Consider the following 22374-nt stretch of genomic DNA (forward strand, 5'->3'; position numbering starts at 1 on the left):
TTTTTTTTTTTTCGCCTCCTCCTTTTTTGACTCACTGGCTGTTTCATTGCTAGCCAAAATATCTTCTGCTCAAGGGAGGGAGCCGCGGAGAGCGAAAGGCAGGGCTGATGGGGGAGCCTGCCAGCCCCAGCCCCAGCCAGCCCCCCACGGCCGCAGTGGAGAAGCATGTGGGATGTGGACTTTTATTTTCCATTCATTCAATCGCAGAAACTCCTTGAAGGAGATTTGCTAGTTCTCCTAAAGCTGCAATAACAAAGCAGGTTTTCAGCATTTGATTCACGACACTGACTCAGGCTCTAAAAGCCTCTAATTTTTCCGTTAGCTCCCAGCTAACGGGATGTCTCCAATCTCGCCAGTGGGATCCTTTGTGCAGGGACTCAAGTAACCTCTGGCACAGGCTGAAGACATTATTTTTCTTCTTCTTTCACATTAATTATTACAGTTTTTTGGGTTTGTTTTTTTTTTTTAATATTAAACTGAGTTCACAGAGCCAGGAAGACTAAGTGCCCCCGCCGTGGCACTCCTGCTGATACCTTGGGAACGTGCCTACCCAGAAGTTGATGGGAACAGGTTCACAGTGTTGCTCTCCAGGTACCATAGCTCAGTGTAAATCCCTGTGCTATGAGACCATTTCTCAGGATGACATTTGATGAAGACGCAGGCTGGGGTCGTGCTCCAGCTGCGACACGGCGGACCAAGTGAGAGCCAACATGGCCATCGGTGTTGCGGGTGGATGCACAAACGTGCTGGGGTTTGAAAGGGCAAAGGCACGTACGTCACCCACGTTCAGTGTTTGCAGAGGACCCACCATGTCCCAGCTTATGGAAAGAGCTCACGGATGGTACCAAAGGTAAGCGTTCATTGTCAACACACCATAAAAAGAGGTATTTGGAGCGATTTGAAAAGAGCAGATGCCACCCGCCTTTGAACATCTGATGGACACAGCCTAGGCAGGCAGACACAAATGCTTTAGGTCTTACCACCAGCTGACAGGCAGCATCTAAAGTCAGCTGGGTAATTCTGTCTCGTCTCCCCATCTCGGCTGCTGGCAGAGGGGTTGATGAGTTACCGTCAGAAAAAGAGGTTTGTCCCATTCCAACAGCATATACAGGCCACAGACACAGAGACAAAGATGCCACCAGCAGAGCAGAGTCAGGCCGGGCTCTGCAGAAAGAGGTTTGCTGCTCTGACTGGCAGCTACAGTTTCCTTGGTTAAGCTTTCATCCAGAAGTCAAAGCTACCTGCATACAAAGTGAACTAAATCAGTTTTAAACAGTGAACGCCATAGCACTACACAGTCACCTTCCTCTTCAGAAAAATGCTGCTCTTCACAGATGCCTTCTGCTTGTTGAGATCTAAAACATGTCTGCATCCTCCGTAAGAGACCACAGTCGGTGCCAGGCCCTGCGAATGCACAGATTGCGTGTGACGCCATCAGAAACCATCCTGGGTCCAGGTAATCTGTGTCCACAGCTGCCCTCTCACTCAGCTGCCTTTTATCAATTCTTCAAAGTATCCCCCGATTCTGTTAAATGTGATCTCATTCCTATGCCAAGCCTGTCAAAATACAATTTGTTAGCATCAATTCTGCACTCAAGTAGGCTTTCTCCTCCGCTGCGGAAGACAGACCAACATCTCTGTAGGATCTCAAGTCCTGCAGGGACCACAGCCAAACCTGCAGCTACTGAAAGAGCCTCCTTACTTTGCACCGTCTGCACCAGCAAAGGCTCTTTAGAGGATGAAGCAACTGGAAAGCTCATTCCCTCCAGCTAAGACCCTACTCTATGCTGAATGTTGAACTGAAGATGTACTGAGACCCGTCTTTTTTTTCAGCAGCAGTTTCCCCTCAATATTGACCCCAAAGCCCGCTTCTCCTTCCTTGAGGACTCAAGGCCAGTCAGGCCTTGGGAGAGGCAGAGGGTATCTGCTATAGGATGGCTTGTGCACGTACGGGGCACATATCTCAGGTGAAGAGAGTAATCTGGATACTTCAGTGAATGAGTTGGTGCTTACCAGAACACATCCCGCAACCCTCAGGCCTCTTAACCTATTTGCCAAATACAGCGTTTTCTGCTTCAGTTGCACCTCTGCTTTTTCCTCGGGGTGACTCTCTTTACTTTCACAATATTTTCCGCACTTCCATTCCTTTTGCTAAAATCAGTACTATATCTTGTGATAGCCCCTAATGGTGGGCATCAATAAAACATGACCAGCCTTCCAAGTCTTTTGTTTTCCAGTCAAACATGTATTTGCTTTCTCCCTTTCAGTACTATTTTCCTCTAAGCACCAGCTCAGCTGGGGGACTTCTGCATCACCGCTGCTGGGCTGACATCGTTTAGATGGATGTTGTGGGACCGGTCACCCCCGAGAGCTGCCTTACTCCTCCATCATTCAGAGGTGCTCTCATCTATTACAAACACTTCCCTTCACATTTTCCTTCGCCACTCTAACAAAATATTAACATCCCTATCAGATGGATTATATTTGCTACATATTTTTAGGTACCTCTGCTCCACACAGTTTTATTAGAAGCCTTTGTACCCATTAAAGCCTGAAAGAATGAGTGCCAATGGCCTTTTGTAGGTTAATCCACAAGAGATCAAGAGAGTGCAAGACATTCTGTCTATTCAAATTACTCATTTTACAATAGAATAGTATGAATATTAATATTGTCCATTGAAAAAGTGTGTTAATTAGGATGCTGGCAGTTTTCTGGACCACTGCCACCCAAAGTAAGCACTCAGGGGTACGTGACTATTCAAGCTGAGGTCCCGAATTGCTGTTAACAACAGTGGCATGCTCAGCTCCACCGCAAGAGCCAAATAACCAAAATAATTAATGAGAGAACAACCTACAGAGGGTTAATGTTACTTATTTTTCCTCTACTAATTTCAGTTATTCCCCTTCCTAGAAAAACAGTATTTAACCAGACCACAAATAATTTGCATAGTGCACGTGCTAGCTGCTGGGAGGTTTTTAAGCAAACAGAACAAATGCCTCATTAATAACTAAGCGCCAAGAAATGCAGAAAGAATTTGTACCAGACTACCAAAAACCATAGTAGCTTATTCTTCTGACGCTTGCCTCAGATTAAACACTACACTCCTTTGATAAGACAGATGAGAAAATGGAGAAGGCAAAGTCCATGTATGTACAAGAAGGACACATACCTGGGAGGTTGTTATAGTTCATACACAATTTTCTTATGCAGGTAAAGCTTCCACAAGCTCAGGATGAGGCCTGGTCACTGGTACATTAATAGCACATAGATGATCTTTAACAGATACGATATACCCCCTTTCCAGTTTCTGTGTCTATTTTTATCCTATAGCATGGGTGTGCAATCTTCACTGTAGTCTGCTGATCTCAAGGTCAATCTTCATTTTCTGCTGGCAAAATGAAAGGTCAGCTATGGACCAGACACCAGTAAGGTCTCCCAGATGCCTGGGTATTTACGGACCTGATGAATCAGGTGTCAGCAAGCATCTTGCCACAGAGGAACCAAGCAGATGCGTGGTCCTGGGTACCACTGACCCCAGGACACCACCCCAAAATGCTTGACATTTGCAAACACATTTTTCCTTCCACTATGGAATAAACCCCAAACCTTTGGAAGTTTTTGCAAGAATAAGATCTGCATTGAAGGCTCCGATTTGAATGAAAACCCCATAGGTTTTGTTTGGCTGTGGTGTTTTCCCAAGGCGGAGGAAAAGCATATTAGACCCCTTGGATCTTGCTTGTTCTGCTTCGGGGAGGTATTTTCCTTTGGGATCACCCTAAACTGGGAACACGAATCCAAGTTTCCCACCTGTGAAGCCACTGCCACGGTTATAAAGGGTCAAATCCTTCTACTCCTCAGAGAGCTTGTAGCCAAAACCTATTTTCATAAACTGGAGTTTCTCAGCATAGTGGGACTGACAAAACTTACAGTATTGCCCTCTTCAACATACTAAGAAATGCTAATTTTTGCTCATATCCCTCAGTCAAGAGATCCAGTTTCTCTTGCAGGACCCTCAGCAAAGCTTCCCAGCCCCATTTACCAAAGCAGAAACTTGAAAACATCTGCCAAGACAGGAGGACTTCATTTTCCGAAGCTCTCGGCACACTGACCTGCAGCGTATGTCAACAAAAGAAAGAGGTTTACCAGCATAGCTGAAGGTCAGGTCCCTTCTTGCCTCAATGTAAACTAAGGCATCTAAAATTAAAGCAGACTCCTGCAAGCGTGGATCCCCAGGGCCTCTGGTTTTTGGATTCCCAGCCTGACATATGGGGCTGCAGACGAGATTTTGTATGTGCATGTACACACATAGGCATGGGGTGAGAAAGAGGTTCCAACACAAAGAATTTCGGGCTGTTGAAGGCCAACAGTTGGAAGCAGCTGCAGGAATCTCTGATAATTCCCCAGGTTATGGAGCACTTTGCTGCTTAAATCTCTCCCTGGCCAGAGCTATCGCTTGTCACCCACCAAAAGCTAATCCTCTTTTTTCCGATTTCGCCTCTATCTTCTCTTCCCCCCCTCTCCGTACAAGTGCAAAGCACCTTTAATCTTAATTTCAGATGTACTTTTCATGATGTTGCAGATGTGTTATCTGCAGCTGACAGCATTTGCCACCTATTTCTCCTTAAAGGACACTGCTTGACCTTGTAACAGCTTCCATGCCTCCAGCTTTAGAGGCTGAGCCTTTCTATTTGAATGGATCACAAGTAATCACTTTTCTGTATCCATTATTAGCAGTGAACCAGCTACCCAGAGAGCTCTTGCTTTGGGGTTTTTTTTTTTTTTTCCTCCAAATGCAGCATTTTTCCCAGGCAGAGACATATTATGGCAATTCAGACACTGACAACTGTGTAAATCACACCCAGGCAAAAGTTATTGATGACCTCATTCCAGTAAAGTATGAGATGATCAGACTGCCCCACGGTATTTTGATCATCCAAGAACCCTGAAATTGAAAGTCGCAGGCTCCATTTTGCTTGGAAATCTAACAAAATGCATTAACTGTGACAAAAGGCACTTAGAGCATTTCTCTTAAATTATCTCATTTCACACCAGCAGTAACAAATGCTCATTTTCCTTTATTAATACACTCTCCTTGCCCATAACTGTTCTCATTTTTCTAATTTTGAATTAGACTGCTTTCAAGTTATTGATCCCTTCTGCTTGAAATCTTTTCTTCTGCTTTTATTAGTTCTTGTACACGGCCTAATCTTAATGATACGAACAGTGCATCCAACACAACCACCTTTCTAGCAGACCTGTCTCCCAGGAGTCGACGTGATTAATCTCTCCCATGCAACGCAAGTCACGTTCTGCAGCCCCAGCTCCTCCAACACTGCCGGCGTGCTTAGATTGGTACTCTCACATCTTTTATTAAATTATGTAATTAGCTTATTTCTTCTCAAGTGCCTTCCCAAATAGGTTGTGAACGGTCACCAATAAGGGAGCAAAAAAATCCAACGCTTGGAGTGTATGCTGGAGCTTTCAAGAGCATTTGCTCTTCCCCACCGTTGGATTTCTCCCCACACCAACTCATCTGCAGGCTCATGCAACCCAAGCGATATTCCCTAGTATCGGAATAGGGCTGAAGGCAGTAATTAGCAGAGGCTAAGGCGCACACTGCCGTAGCTGTGCCAGGAGCCCAGGGATGCATCCCCTCCCCAGGGATGCAGGCTGCCCTCGCAGCCCGGCTGGGTCTTCTTGGAGCCTCAGCAGCGGGCACATCCCACTGCCGGGGGCTCAGCCAGCACGAGGGACGGGGCTCACACGCTGTCGCTGCCCCTGCCCCAGCCTCTTCCCCCACTGTATTTAAATCCAGCTGGTGACAAGCTCCACACGACTCCGGGCACTGTATCACAGGTTTAGGGCTTTTTCTAGAAAGGCAACAGATTTGGAGGAAGAAGGCTTGTCTTCGTCACGTGGGCTAGCCTGAAATTGCGCTCTTACCGTCAGCCCTTCGGCTAATCCGCATCCCTTGCTACACGACCTTGCTGGCTGCTGGCACTGCTCTGCGTGCAAACCTGTATCTGCTGCAGAACAGCATGGGAAAAGCACCAATCTTCCTTGGCTGTGCCAAGTTTCAGCTAATACAGGCAGATTAAAAAAAAAAAAAAAAAAAAAAAAAAAACAACAAAAACCAACCAAAAAAACCCACAACTAAACACCACAAACCAAAAAGACCCAAAAAACCAAAAACAAAAACCCAAAACCTCCAAGTTAGCCATAAGAGAGAAAAAGGCTGCAAGATGGAGGTGCAGCCCTGGCAGGGTGCAGTAGTGCTTAACCTGGGCGAACAAAGATGCTGTACGTACTCTGCAGCAAAGCTAAATGCAAATGATTCAGAGACCCCAAGTCAAGCCTGGCGAAGAGACACACACAGCTCGAGAGCAAGCCTCTCCCTGCCCCCGGTGCCCTTCCCCAAGCAGAAAGCTGTAACCCGAATCGCCCGTGCCCTGCACAACCCAGCACGCCAGCACAGCGGCATGCGTGCAAATCCATTTACAGTCCGAGGAGTTACATGGCAGCTAGCGTGAAGGAACGACCCACCCTGACAATGCTGGCTTTTAAAGGCTAGACAGTGACAGACCTCGAATCCAGCTGTTCCCGTAGGGGCTGAACCCTGTAGGCAGCGGTCACTGCTGGGGGGGGCCATGCCCCGGACCACTGCCCGGCCAAGCAGCCACCCCGCGGTACCCACCGCCCCCCTAAACCCCCGACTCTACGGATGCTAAAGGCAGAGTATCCCGAACCACGCTGTGGCTGCCATGGCTCTTCTATCTCAACGGATGCTGCTGTTTGTCAATTAAAAAAAAAAAAAAAAGAAGGTAATATAAAATACCGGAGGAGCCCTTTTGGTAGACGTTCAAGGGACCAGCTCACTGCTTGGCTGCTATAAGATTTTAAGCAGATCCCAAGTATTTTCTGCGTGACTGGGAGGATTCACCCACTGGATGCTGCCCTTCAGCACCAGGGATCAAGACTTTGGTTTTCTGCATTTTGGTCAGTGTCATGACTACAGCAAACATTATTTTTGCAAAGTCCAAAAGAGCAATTTTCCATTGCATTTCAGAAGCCTGCTCCTCTAACACAAGATTTCCATTTTCTTTTGCAAACTATCCCTCGCGTTAGCCCTATTGGCATTCGGATACACAATTCGCAATTCATCTGGAACAGGCTATTTACAGAAATTCTGCTGAATTGGCTGTCTTTCTATTAGTTATGTAGAGAAGAAAAGCTTTGGCCTCAATCCTGGACCTGCTGAATTAAAGCATGAAAGAGAAAATCTCTGAAGCACAGGAACGCAAAGGCATTTCCACTGCGAACCAGCAGCACTGCCCATTTCGGCTATAACCATAATTGCCCTAACAAAACAAGAGACTAATGGCAAGTCCAGTGGTATTTGCAATTTTTCCTAAGCCCCGATTGCTGCTTACATGTGAATTTCTACTTCCATAAAACATAAAGATGCATTTCCAGCCTTTCATGTTGTCCGTAAGAGCTTCAAACTCTAAAGAGGTTTTTATGTGCCAGGCGGGGAGGGGGGAGGTTGGCTGGAGACTGAATGCTCAAGTTAGATTCTTAATGAGACATCATATTCCCAACTAATGGTTTTGTTCAGGGACAAATTGCAACACCAAGGGAAGTATTAGCATAAAGACTTATCAACTGCAAGATGTACCAGAGGAGAAACATCCCATCTTTTCAAAAGGAGATGCAATGCAGGAAAAAAAGAGTAAGCTGGAAGGATTAAATGGCTCCCTGTCTGCATCTCACCACTGCCAACGTGGGGCTGACCCCAGAGACCCTGGCAGGAGAGATGATAGTCTCCCCCCAGCACATCCTCTCCACTCACTGGACCTCAGCACCCAGCAGCGTGCCGGAGCCCAGGGATGCCGGTGCCGGAGCCCCGGGATGGCACGCTGTGCTGCTGACTCCCACGGATGCCACCAGCTGCTCAGCACTTGGAAGACCACACAACAAATTGAAGGCTCAACTCCTCACTACACTTCATAGGGATTTTTTCTTTGTCATACAGAAGCGGTGAAATATGAGGATTAAACCTAGTAGGTCTGAATGTGGATATATAGGTGTTGGAAAACATGGGCAGACACCTGAGCTATTCATGAAAAATGGGACTGCTACCATGAACGTCCCATTGCAGTGACTTGTTTTTCTTTCTGCTCCTTGGCATGAAGCAAACCAGCTTAATTCATGGCAGAGATAAGTGCAGTACTGGTCTCCACAACCATGCCTCAGTCCTGGGTCTGCGGGGACAGATCCATCACGTGAAGTTTAAAAGAAAAAAGTTTCAAAGAAAAATCTGCTTAAATTTATTTTCTTTGTCATTGAGGTTAACATGTTCAACCTCTCCTCAGCAACAGTCACCTACAAGTTTGCTTTTTTTTAAATGCAAACCAGCACTGCCACACAAGACCCTGACCCACCTGCAGCCACGCAGCCCCGCCAGCCCAGCGCCCTGGCCGTTACACCCTTACCAGGAAAATCAAGGATAAATGGACAGGGAGAAGGAGAGGCCTTGGAACAAGCTCCAGGCTTTCCTTTCCAACTCTGCCTGGCACGCCAACCGCTACTTACCATTACAACAGGGTTTCTGCAGGAGGAGCTTGGATGACAGCTCAGCAGCAGAAGCTCCCATCCCATCCCATCCCATCATCTTGGGGCCCCCACCAGGAATCCCTGCAGACACCCCAGGGCTGCTTGCCCAGATGGAGGAACCACCCTGAAGTTCACACACCGACAGTTATTTCAAGGAAAACACAATGCCAACCTGTGAGGAACGAATCACACCTTTTAACTAATCAGGAGGCATCCACGAGTTAATTTTTTTTAATATAGCTTTTTTACTGCATAAGCCTGATCTCATTTGATGTAGATACCATGCAGACAAACAGAAAATATATTTCTTCACACTGACCCTGTTAATAACTATTTCTCGAGGGAGCAGATGAACTGTAACGAGCTAACACTATTTGTTTATTTGGAACTCAATAGCTAGACTTATTGAAAAAATATGCCCACCCAGCACTAGCTTGGGGAAAAAAAAAAAAATTACATCAACCTAAGGCAACATCCACTGAAATGTGATCAGACGGGAGCGTGGTGCATCGCCCGTTCCCTTCAGCCGAGGTGAAGCATCACCTCCAGCACGAGAAGCATGTCACGCTAATGGGTCTTGCCCAGATAAGGTGCTTCTGTGTCTTGATCTTTAAAGCCTGTGAAGAGCTAACAAAGCCAGCACAGCTTCCAGACTGGGCTTGTGGGCAGCTTTGTAAAATTAACTATGGACATCTGAAATCCAATTCTCTGTCCTTTATGCAACTCCCTCCCCCCACAACTCTCATTCTTAAACACATTGGGCCGGATTACCTCCCCATCCCTCTTTGCCCCTGCATGCGCAGGTCGCTTCAAGACTTGTTTGCCGTCAGGTTCAACTTTACAGTGGATTAAAAAAAAAAAAAAAAGTGACCTGCAGAAGGCTACTCATTCTGGAAACTCACTGCCACAGGCTGCAAGCACCCCTATAAAACAGTAGACACCGGGGCAGAGCAGCCTCCCTCCCACTCTGGGGTGCTCCTGCTGCTGATGCTGCTATGGCCCTTGGTGAAACCCCCCCAACCACACAACTGATGTAACCCAACAACCCAGGAGGTTCCTACAGCCCCCGAGTCCAACTGCCACACTCAAGCAGAGATTCACACCAAGAGAAAGCCCACCAGCCCCAACCCAGCACCTGGATTTCTCATAATCTTGCAGACCTGCGGGACACAGCTGAGTCTCCTGGATGCATCCCATACTTCACGCCCTCTCTGCTGGGAAAACTAAGGCAATGCATCAAAAAGGAGAACATACCAACACTTCTTCAAGAGCACTGCCCTGCCCCAGTGGAGAGCAAAAAAATCTTGCGGGGGCCGGGGGGGGGGGGGGGGGGGGGGAACTTTGAGAATACAAGTAATCCTTGGGACATCAACACACAGGTCTGTAGCTCAGCCCAGCCCGAGGTAGATGACCGCTGGCAGGGACCGGTGAGCCCCAGGACGTGCAGCACTGAGCACACAGGCAGGGATGCTGTGCACCCACAGGCAGGCGCTGAGCCCTGCATCCCTGCCAGGGCACAGGGAGAGGAGCAGCCGTGGCATCTCACCGTGCTCCTGGTACCGCACAGGACTCCCTGGGCCAGATCACCACAGCTCGTGTCAATGAAGGCTCAGGTTCCCCCGCATCCCTCTCCAGCTGACGGCAGCGCGGTCTGAAGCCCTAATTGACCTCCTTCCCGGCCACCTACGCAGGGAGCCAAGGGAGACAGGGGTTGGGGGACAAGGGCAGCATGGTGGGGACGTGGGGATGGAGTTGGCCTCCTAGCCACACACTTCCATGAGCACAAACACAAGAATTTAGAGACCTAAACACAAAAAAAAAATTTAAAGACCTGAACAAAAAAAAAAGAAAAGAAAAAAAAATACTCCAATCTGCCATTCTTATGTGAGGGGAGGAAAAAACCCACAACATTTGGAAGCAGGCTGTGTTTGCTTGGCACTTTCCATCTTTAGGTAATTAGTGTAAAGGGCTTCCCAGGTAAACCTAAGAATAAACTGCAGATTTCAAGAGACACACTTCTCACTGCAGCAAGCCTTCAAAGCGTAACCAGGAGAAGATGCAGAGCTCCAACCAGCTCCCCGTAGGCATCGCTTGCCTTCAAGCCTTCAGAGTCAGCTGCAAGTCAAGCTGCATCAAAATTTTAAAAGATATAAAAAAAGACAAGCAAGAAACATCTCTGAAGACAAACACTCCAGCAACCATCAACGCCTCAAATACACACCCTGGACCAACGTTCACAGGCTACTGCTCCCCCCATCCCCTTCTCTAAACCTTCCAAAAAGTCCTCTCCTGCTTTCTTGGCTGAGAGTGGCACCTTCCGAGCCGGGAGGAACAAAATACTTCCCAGCTCCGAAATCTACTTTTCAGTGCCTCTTTAGATTGTTTTGCTCGGCTGACCTACTAACAGCTAACCGCTGCTGTACTTTGCTCCTCTGGGAACCAGCCTCATCCCCAACCTTTTGTTTTCAAAATGCTGGTGCAGGGTCACCTAGCACACCACCTCCTCACAGATGGCTTTCCAATGCCGGTACCACCAAGCAGCTCCCAGCTCTGCCCTCAGACCACCCCGGCGTTGCCCTGTTTCGGATTTTATGGGGAAAGGGGTGAGGACACGGATGGGAAAGGAGAAGAGAGGAGTCATTTAGCAAAGGTTGCCGGAGAAGTCCGCAACAGTGGGGACTTGGCCCTAGGCTTCCTGTACACTGCATTAGGCTCCAATTCACTAGACTAACACGATACTCCTTAAATACTATAAACAAGTCAACAACAACAAAAATCAGCAGGTACCAGCTTCTACTTAGAGCAAGATGCTCTTAATCTGCTGCCTTGCAGCCCAGGGTTACCATTAGATCAATATATCCTAACAGCAAATGCTTTTTATAATCCACCCGAGCCTTACAGCATCCATACCTCACCTGCTGGCCACAACCACACCCGTATAACATACTACATACTACTGTAAGATATTATGGTGAGCAGAGCAATGAAAGCTTCAGTAGGACAAGAAGCTACACCTCCCAAAAGGGAGAGTGATGCTTTCACATGGAATAACCCCGATTCTGAAAAGTTGGCTATTTTGTCAACAGCTCCCCACACACCTCCATCTCCCAGGTTGAGCAACACAGATGGTAGCTGGATGCCCAAGTACATCACCATGAACAGACCCAAAGAGCCTGAACAAAGTCAAGGGACTTTGAGCAACCTCCAGAGCAGCCTGACAACTCTCGTGGACCAATTTCTCCTGGGGAGCTTGAAGACCTCTAGCCAACAAGTCTTCTCAGACCTCAGTATTAAATATAGATACATGCATCCACATCCTCGTCTTCCCAGACTGTTCTGCTGCAGCTCCACTTGCATAAAACAGGCCACACGTCCAGCAGCATTGGTCCACAACCATGAAACCTATGGATACCACGGCTGTACAGGCAACCAGTGAATTGGGCCACTTTACGTGTCCTCACAGAAGACCTGAGAAAAGACAGGTCTGAGTTCCTACTCCAGTCATTCCTATGGGATAGAAGGTAGCACTGGAAACGGTGCTTGCTCTGCAGACCTCTGCAGAGCAGGTGCTTGCACAGAGCATCTTCTAATCCCCACAAGTCAAGGAGAGGGCTCTCCCTCCATCCCTATCCACGTCTGGCACCCACACAAGCAGCGTTGCAAGACCCACCACCACATCCCCCACACCCTGCAGCGTGCCATTGACTTCACTTAGCATCTTCAAAGGTAGCTTTTTTCCCCCCTATGCCACTGCAGATATTTTTTTGTCCTGCGAAATTGTGCGGTATTTACAGAAGCAGAGCACCCAGCAACGCAAGGAGAGTGGACAAATGTCACTTCACAGATGCATCGGTCTGCTCCCGACCTTCACCCTGCCCCTTCCCATCGCAAACTCCAGAGGAGGGCAAGGGAAGAGATGAAAAGGGAAGCAATACAGGAACATTTCTAATCACCTTTTATAACCTGCGTTCTATAGGATTGAAATGTAAAGAGCACCTTTCCCTTATACTATTCAGAAAGCAGCGAAGTTAATGTGACATATTGGTGCGTAGGTGTGTGTGGGCTGGTTTCTTGGGGGGAGGGAGGGAGGGCTGAGGGCTCTCTCTGTGTTTCAGAGAAATGAAGCAGCACAAGATGTACCAGTTGCTCTGGTAACAAAGCTTTTTCTTTTTTTTTTTTTTTCTTTTTTGCCCCTTTTTTTTTTTTTAAAAAAAAAGACTGAAACATCATTTTAAGCATTTTCCAGTTAAGACTTCCTCGCCTGCATGGCAAAAACGAGTCCCCGTTTCAGAAACACACACACCCCATTTGAGTCAGCAAGGAAAGGACCTTCTCTTGTAGAGATATTTTAACATCATAGGGAAGCTGATAAATTGAGGTCGCCCGTTTTCCTTCTGATAAAGCCAGCACGCATTATCACATGCCAGTATGCCAGCCCAGCCCCTTCCCGTGACCCAGTACGAGCTGATAAAAAGCCCAGCACCACCCACAAGCCGGTGCCTACGGGAGCAGCGGAGACCCCACCCCGGCGAGCATCCTTGCACGACGGCACCGCTGTCCTCTCCGCCGGCACAGGGAGCCATCCCAGTGGAAACAAGGGCTTAATATTTAATACTGTACTTGTAATACGGAAGGATTATAAAGCAGACTGTAAGTCTCGTAAATCCATTCACACTCGCGCGGCCCTTACGTGACCTTGAAGATGCTGGGCAGCCGGTGCCCGCCTACGCGGGTCTGTATCTGGATGTGGATGTCAGCAGTCCCAGCCACCACCAAAACCATCGCAGCCCTGGATGGGGCACATCAGTTTGGCTCTGGTTAAATGCTCTGCAGCCCCAGTGGGGCGAGGCAAGGTGCTTCCCTCTTCTCAGCCCTACGGAGCAGGCTCTCAGCACAGCACCAAATCGTGGGGCAAGCCGAGGAGCTACCCAAATCAGAGGGTACCAACCCCTCATGTGTTTGCCTCAGTCTGCAGAGACCGTCAGACCATGACAAGGGATAGCTACACACGTACATGAGCATGTGGTTACGCTCAGCCTGTCCTGCTATGCAGCAAAAGCAATCTCTGAAGAGGTTGAAAACAAAAAAGACCCAAAGCCAAGGACACAACACTAGAAGAACCTATCTGGCTCAAGTCACACCCAACCTTACAGCACTACAGTACATTTTATAAACAACAAGAAGGTGGGAAAAGGGAAATGCTAACAATGCACCTGCAAATGCAATAGCTGGCTGTCTAGGGTCAGAGCTGTTTGTTTAGATTGCAAGACGCTGGAGCTCCGAATTCCTTCGGTGGCCCGTGAAAGCAAGCACCAGGTGCCCTCGGCATGCTCAGGACCACCACACAGCAGCCACCACCGCCAGACGGGTGTTCGGACGAGGGGTGGCCAGCAGCGTGACCCGGTCTGCCGGCAGCGCGTGTGCTTTGCACGCATTCAGCCCGGTCTCTCAAGCAAGGCACAGCAGTCAGTCTTCAGCTATAAAAGCTGTGTATGTAAACCAAGATTAATTCTTTAGAGCAACAGTCCACAGGAAATATTAATTGTATGCAGCATGGTATCTTCTTCCACATGGCTAAAAGCAACAGTGATTAATTATCTAACTATTGACCATCAGCCTTTCGGAAAGGGAGACAATAAAACAACTGATGATTAAAAACAATTAATGTCATTCTTGACTCAGGCTAATCATCTGAACTGCTAATAATGACCCAGATACCTGCAGAGCCTCTGTTCTCACCAGGGCTGATGCAAGGGCCCAGCACTTGATCAGCAGCAGCCGGCCTGAGCCAGACCTTGGGCAGGCTAAACATGGCACAGACTGCATATTAATTATTTTCTCATACCTCCCCTCCAAAAAAAAAAAAAAAAAAGTGAAAGAAAGAAAGAAAGAAAATCTTCTAAAAGCCTTTCTTTAGCATATTCAGCTGCTACCCCACCAGCCTGCAGCGGCGGGATGCCCAGGGGTGCCGCGAGGAAGGATGCTGCTGCGCAGGGCAGCGCACAGACAGCGCCCGGCAGGGCGGGACATGCATCATCCCTCCTTGTTCGGCATCCGCAAACTCCGGGACAACGTTACCGAGAACAGACTTGCGCCCAGGATATTCTCAGGGGTTTGACTTGGGGACCAACGTGTCCCAGCAGCCCTGCTGCTCCCAGCTCTTCAGCAACAGGCGACCTTGGATTTCAAAGGCTTTATTCACTTTCTCATACCCACGCACCTCAACACCTTCCTCTACTGGGTCAAACCTGGGGGTTTGCCTCCAGGTGGATCAGTCCTGGCTTCTGGCAAATGCCAGCTGGGTAATAAATAAATAAACCCTGACAAAAGACCTTGGGATGCATTTCTTCATCCTTTTCTCCCATGTGTTGTACCCCAGATAGACACACCACAGTGCAACAAAGAGCAATTGCAAAAAACATGTCCTCTTCAAATGGCTGCCTAACTTGGGCTGGCAGGGGACCCTGCCTGGAGGTGGCTAGTGGCACCCCAGGGTGGCTCCTGGGGGGTGACCCCTGCTCTGCCCCATCCTGTGATGATGTTGGAGGAGCTCCCTGGGGAGCCACGGCTGTGAGACTTGCGGCTCGCAGATCCCACACGCTCTAAATTAGCGCGCAGAATAATGCCGCGTAATGGCTTAGCGATTATATGGCATTTACCAGCTAATTAAACAATCAATAGTTATTGTGCAGTTATGGAGTTAGCCCACAGTACTGTATCTTGTACCCTGTAAAATAAAGCCTTGCTAAAGCTGTAAATGGAGAGCTGCATCCCCAGGGCACTCAGCAAAGCAGCACTTGGCATTAATGACCGTTGTCGTCCTGGTACGGTTGGGAAGAAACATGTGAGTATGTAATCTCAACATCATTTATTTCCCTGTTCAATGCTGTAAAAGTATATAAGATGAGAGAGGCAAAGGCTACCATCTGACCTATTTACAGAGTTTTTTCACTACTGCAAAGGCTCGCATCAAAATCCTGCTTTGGTGACACTGTGCACAGGCCAGCGTGTGAACGCCCATGGCTAAGCAGGTCTAAAAACACTGGGGGATTGCTCTGGTTTTTAACATATCTAGTGCACATTAAGTAGCCCACTGCATGTCTTCCCCCAGCTTTGTAACGATCTGTTGGAAAGGTATTTCTGAGTAACCTAGTGTCCCTTTTACTTTCAACCCACGTATTTGTCGGTGTTTGACACACCAGCAGTTGTGGCCCTGATGCTGTGATTTATCCAGGCAATCTAAGCATACACAGTATTTTAAGAACTTTTTGCTTGCTCTCTAATGCAAAGTAGAGATAAGCAGTAATAATAATGTTCTGGAACATAAAAGCAGTATTTCCTCACACTTTAGATAATGCTCTTAGGGGTCTTGGTGATTTTTATGTTTACAGTTTTGCTTTCAGCCATCAGCTACCTGCTAAAAAACACTGAGGCAATGGCTCAGTTCCCCAAGTCCAACTCATTGTATTCCTGTTAGCCATTTCTTTAAACACCTTAAATAATTAAAAAAAAAAAAAAAAGAAAATCCAAGGACACAAAAATCCCTACTGCAACAATGTCTGGCACAGGAGTTAGCAAGCTCTCAGTCTTTTATCAAAAAGAGTTTACAACCTGTAACGTTAGATGCAGGATTATTAGAAAATAAAGAAAAGCTTCCGATTCAATTAGAGAGATAAACCATCACCAGTGCGGTCCCTCATTAAAATAAAAATCAAGCTATTCACAGGAGATTGTTAGGCAGCGAACAAGGAATGTTATTTCTCTCTGCAATTATCCAAAGTGAAGAGCTTGTGGTTGGGGTTAGAGGAGAGCAAGCAGAGCAGGTCGCTGCCGAGGGCTCCTGCAGCATTCAGGTGTCCCTGGGGTATGGTCAGAGCTGGGAAGCACCGCAGAGATGTTTTAACCTGCAGTCCTGAGCAAAGAAAGGCTTTTACTTGAAAATACAGAGATCAATCCGAACAAGCTACCTTTGCCTCTGGAGCACAAGCCTCAGAGAACAAGGCTTTGATTTACAGAAGCATTGTGTACCACCTGAAAGGGCTCTTCAAATCATGACCCAGAAAGCAGGATCAAAGCAGCTTGTGCAGCGAGCTTCATCCCGGTGCCCACGCTTCGGCAGAGGGGTGCACTCCCTTTGGGAGCTCTTAATGTGCACCGGATTTGGCCAATAGGTCTGTTCTGCTACGAGCAAGAAGGAGGCATGTGCTGTGGCAGGGGCTCCCCAACCTCTCCAGCACAGCGGATCCTGAGGTTGGCTCCATGAACCACTGCTCTCCGATGGCTCCTGTCACTGTGGTACTACCAGACATTTCCCAGGCTCCCCACCCTGTCAGACTGCGATATCATTCAGTCGTCAGAACAACGTAACCATGCACTTTATCCCATGGGATCAACGGGAGGTTTGCACCTTGCACATGTCCCTCCAGGTCCTGGCAGGCCAGCAGGACACCTGTATCCTCCAACACAAATACGGCCATGCGGCAGTGTTAGAGCTGGCTGCTAAGTCCGGTTTTCAGGGCTGCAGTCCTGTTTTGGCAGCCTTGCAGCACAAAAACATAAGATGCTCTTCCCTGCCTGGAATAAGCATCTCACTTCTGCCTCTTCGCAACAGGAGAGCTGCTCTGCTCGCTTCAGAGAGGGACCGGCCGTGCGAAGGGGAGGTGATGCTCACCAGGCGACTGCTCCCGCAGACAGCACAGGGGTTGGACCTGCAAAGCCTGGGCTAGGAAGCCAGCACCAGAGCAGGCACCACAATTAATTACTCCTTCCACATCTAAAAAGATAACTAGACACACGCATGGCCTCTTAAGAGGACAGCAACGGCACACCTCGGGTAGCACCAGCACCGAGGGGTGGGAAAACCCCAACCCCACCTGAGATGGGTTTGAAATGGCGGTGGAACAAGCATCTAATTAGAGAAGACGCTGCTCCTAGGTACGGACCACTTCTAAAGGCTGTTTTAGAAGGGACCCAGAAGGTCTGTGTGTCATGGAAGTTGATCCATTTGTTTTGCTGCAAGAGATAAATACAGCAGTGGTATCTGGAGGAAAAGAATCAGAGATCTTATTTCCACGCTAGGTTTTAGGGTGGGACACCATAAACAGTTATGTATGCTTTATATCAAAGTCTCCTTTTGTTTATAGAGCGGGTGCTACTCCAAGACTTCAGTTTAAGAGAGCTCTGAAGTCTTAGCCTGAACTCATACCTCAATACTTACTAATTTGGTTTGGACAGCAGTGTTCCCTCCCCCGTCGCCATCCCATCTGGCACCGGTACCAACTGAATCACACCGAGGACAATCCAATTACTCCAGCAAGTTAAAAACAATTAAGAGGAAGATTTTTCTCTTGTACAGCAGGAGAAAAAGGGACCACAGAAGTGTTCACCTCCCAGAAAGCCTACACTTGGGCATTTCTGGGTGGTTTTTCCCCCCTTTGAGGTAACACACAGACACACCGAAAGAATCAAACACAGCAAGAGGAAACCCGATCAGCAGCGCCGTGCAACCAGCAGCGCCAGCACCAGCTAGCTTATTTCCCTTCTCTGCTCTCCACAAAAACATGACGCTTTCAAAAGGCCATTAAAGGCACATAGTTTCCACTGATTGTTAGAAATATGCACCAGTTAAAATTAGGTCACCCTCTACCATTATTTTAGCAGCTGAAAAGAAAAACAGTTCAGAAGGGAGCTCCCATGGCGGGGAAGGCACGGTGGAAAAACAACCAATACCAGAGGGGAAGGCTCCCTGGAATATAACCTTGATAAGAACAGTTTTGGTGTGTGGGGGGGGGTTTCTGGTTTGTTTTTGGGGTTTTTTGGGGTTGTTTTTTTTTTTTAAAAACTTATTCCAGTTCAAAAATTCACACATTTGAAACTCCAGAAGTTCCAGTTCATCTTCAGTTCACTTCAATCCCTCTATCCTCATACCGATGGGCTTAGCCTACAGCAGCAGGAGGATGGGGAAACCAGAATTCAGAACAAATATTTCCTGACAGGTAGCTTTTTAAGCACCCTTCTCTTCTTCTCTTCAGCAGGGGCAGCTCGCTGTCTTTTACCGCATGACAGGCAAGAGCTGTGCCTTCCAAGCAACCAAGTGAGAGCACATTAGTATATTCTTTTCTATAGTCAAAAGAGAATATGGGCATGACAGGTAAACAGGATCTCTGCGTGCACACACACACACACACACGAGTACACGTATATACAGAACTTATGCCCACGCATATAGAAGTTTTTGGAGAATAGGGCCCAGGGGAGCCATTGTCTCCCAGCAGACCCAAAATATTTGGCAAATTCTTCATGCAACCGTGCCGAGAAACATCTCCCCACCAATATATTAAGTGCAGATAAACCCAGGCTTTGAAATAATTCAATCCCTCCCCAACTCTGCAAGAATCATCCACAAAAAAACCCCACCAAGATGACAAATTCTAGAAATCCCCCAAGCCAAGAAGTGTTTGGGAAAGATGATGTAATTTAGCAGAGCGTGAACATTTTTGTAAAGAAGTTCATGGGTTTAAAATTCTGTTCTCCACAGTTCCCTCACTATTCTCATCTGGAGAGCTGCCTCCAGATGTTTACAGAAATTTAAAGCAAGCCTATTGACTGTTGTGTTTCTTCTCCTGCAGCAGGTTTCTGCTGGTGGAAAGGGTGGCAGCCAGCCTGCGTGCGAGCAGAGCACTGGACTGTAGCAAACTCATTTGGCAGCTTACTGCAGCCATAAACTCAGCTCTTAGAAGAGATCGAGATTTATCTGTTAAAGTGCAGACTTTTCACTCCCTCCTCATCATATAATCAATAAAAAGCAACTGGGGGGAGAGGAAAAAAAAAAAAAAGGCGATTTATTTTTTAGTGACAGTTTCAGAACTAATATGAATTGCTTATTGCAAGAGCTCTGTGTGCTACACGGTACTTGCACACAAGGCCAAAAAGCTGGAGTTCAGCAAGGCTTCTTGTCAGGCCTGAAACAGGTCAAACCTAGCCAAGACGATGCGCTGGGATGCTCCATGTTCAACACGCGGCCAAGGCAAACGGGATCACTTCAGGTGGAGCCCTTACCTTATAGACCTGCCCATAGGTACCATTGCCAACAAGCTCCACCAGTTCAAAGATTCCTGCAGGATCCTAGGAGAAAAGGAAGGAAAAAAAATAAATTTAATAAACATGACTTACAGATTTCTGCAAAAATAAACATTCAACAAAGATTAACATTTCACTGACAAGTGTTTTGAGGGTTTTAAGCTTTTCAGGCTGCCCAGGGATTAGCATCACAGTGACGATGAGCAGAAGCGCGGTGCAGCACGGCTCTGCCCAGCGCTGCCCACCTCCAGCATCTGGGCTGGGAGATACCAGGCTGGTGCCTGTGAGCGAGCACTGATCCATTTGACTGGCATCTGCTTGAAATGTGAACGCTCATCATATGTTTTAAATGCAATAGCAATTATTTGCTATTAAAACTTAGGTTTTCCTATGCATCAGCTTTGGAATAAAACAAGCTAACTGGCAGGACATCACTTTTGGGCTCAAAACAGGGTTTTCCAGGTCTATTCCTGAGGTCAGCAGCATTCACGTTACTTGGCCTAAATGTCATTTTTGGTTTTGTGCATCCTGGCCGTTGACATTCTGGTTTGTCAACCGAGATGAGCAGACCTAGGGCAGCGCTACATGAGGACACCATGATTTGGAAGGTGGCACCGAAGCACCAAAACCCGTCCCCAGACCCCCCTCCACCCAGCGTGTGCCCAGCTAGGGGAAGGGCAGTCGCACACAAGCGCACGCGCGTGCAGAAGCCGGAGCACACCCGGAGGCACAGTTAAAAGACGGTACAAGCAGAGAGGTACGAGGGAGGGTGGGGAAAGAATAAACCAGCGCTGCTATTTTCTCCTCTTGGTGGGTTTTCCCCTTCCAGCAGCTTTATTTATACTTTTCCGCTCCTCCTCCTTCTCCCGTACTCATCACTCCCATTTTGGATAGCGCGATCCCCTGGAAGCTGGCGGATGCAGAGGCGTCCCAGCACCCCGGGGGTCCGCGCACCCCTGCGAGCGCCCAGCCCACCGGCCCACGGCGCGGGTGACCCCAGCACCCACGGCACCACCCATCCTCCCTGCTGGATTTGGAGTCACTTGAGCTATCGAACAACTTGGCATCCCAGTGAGCAAAGGGCTGCCAGCTGCAATCCGAGAGGATGCAGACGGGTCGATTAACGGCTCTAACAGGCAAAGGAGGATCAGCCAGCAGCAGTCCTTGGGAGACAGGAGAGGAACACCCACCACCGTGTTATGGACATAGAGGTTTCATTCATTACAAAGCCTGCATCAGTTCAAGATGACTTCTGGGTCCAAAAGTCAAACACTGGGTCTTTGTGAGCAGCTGAGAAGCGAGGTTCAACATATTAATAATACCGCAAGTTAATTAATCCAAGTCTTGATGTGACTGAGGCACCTTTCCACCCAGCCCAGAACGTGCGCTGCCACATACCTGCTGGGGTTCGGCACACCTCCATGCCAGGGTCACAGCAACCCCTCTGGTCACCCCATACATTTAGAAATGCCACATCCCACTTCTGCCTGTTTCTCCAGCATATGTGCAGCTTCCTCAGGCTGCTGCATGAGAAGCCCTGGGGAGCCCAAGCTCAGCCTTTGGTGGTACCATCTGCAGCAAAGGGCAGGGAAGCTGCTCTGAAATAAGGCTTGAAGACCGCTGAGGACACATCTGCCCTGATGCCAATATACCCCAACAAACCTTCAACCTGACACTCAGGCAATATGGGTGAAGCTGCAGCACAACAGGTTTCTAGCACCCAGCATCTCAGCCGGGTGCGGACATCCCATGGCTTTGCTGCCTCGGTACCAGGCAGGGAAATGCCATGAACAGATGGGAGAGGGAACCAGCAGCACACTGGGTTTCCACAAACCGGGTGAGAAAGGAAGGGGGGAAACATGGCAGCAGCTGCTGTTTATTTTTTGAGTTTCTTTCCTAAGGGTTGTTCTCTGCAGTGCTGAAACAACTCTGAAAGAGGCTTTTCCAGTGTTACAAGTATATCTATTTTTGAATATTCACTAGGAGATTAAGGGAGAAGAAAGCTGCGCCTAGGGCAGATGAGCTGGAGGTTTGGAGAAACATCCAGGGAAGCAGCTGGCCATTTCTGATAAAAAGAACTGCTCTTCACAATATGTTTTCCAACCTCTTTCCACAAATCCTCCAACCAAAGAGTACCCCCTCCTGCCATCCCAGGTCACTTCTCCCTCCTCTAGCGCATGCAAACGCCAGGCGTGGTGCAGCTCCACCAGGTTCATCCGAGTCCATCCATCACTTGGTTGCCAACCTGCCAGCCCCGTGCCTGCTACCCCGTGGTGCCGGGGCAGCTTTGTGCTAGCCAGGGGCAGCTCGTGCACTCGGAGGGCTTTCCCCCACTGCTCCCACCATCCGCAGCTCCCGCTCCAGCTCCCACCCGCCAACCAATTTCTCTGCTGCACATTCTCCCTCCATCCCGTTTCCTCTCCGCATTTTTCCAGAAGCATTGCCAAGGTAACCGGGCATCTCGCAGCGCGGTGCTGAGTGACACTTCTCCCCTGACTGCTGGCACAAGCCGCCCCATCTCACCCAGCCACAGTAACACGCCGGGAATGCCGGCAATGTGCCGGCAGCAAGCTCAGTGCAGGGGCTGATCTCTCCTCCCAGCCCATGCAGCAGGGAGTCGGAGGGACAACGCTTCTCCCCAACAGCCACTCTTTGTGCCCAGGAGTAATGTGTTGTTAATG

At 48.4% G+C, this 22374-nt stretch overlaps 1 protein-coding gene across 5 annotated transcripts in view; it reads right to left on the reverse strand.

Moving 5' to 3' along the window:
* TNIK (TRAF2 and NCK interacting kinase) overlaps nucleotides 1–22374 on the reverse strand; it is a 167102-nt gene that overhangs the window by 118497 nt on the left and 26231 nt on the right. For all 5 annotated transcript variants that reach the window (XR_012776405.1, XM_075506873.1, XM_075506875.1 and 2 more), the window contains exon 2: nucleotides 19673–19738. Coding sequence is in view for 4 of the 5 variants with exons in the window: in XM_075506873.1 (XP_075362988.1) it covers nucleotides 19673–19738 (66 nt within the window). In the remaining variant the exon portion in view is untranslated. The remainder of the gene's footprint in view (nucleotides 1–19672; nucleotides 19739–22374) is intronic.

Source organism: Mycteria americana, chromosome 7 (assembly GCF_035582795.1).
Source record: "Mycteria americana isolate JAX WOST 10 ecotype Jacksonville Zoo and Gardens chromosome 7, USCA_MyAme_1.0, whole genome shotgun sequence".
In the NCBI taxonomy this organism is placed as follows: domain Eukaryota; kingdom Metazoa; phylum Chordata; class Aves; order Ciconiiformes; family Ciconiidae; genus Mycteria; species Mycteria americana.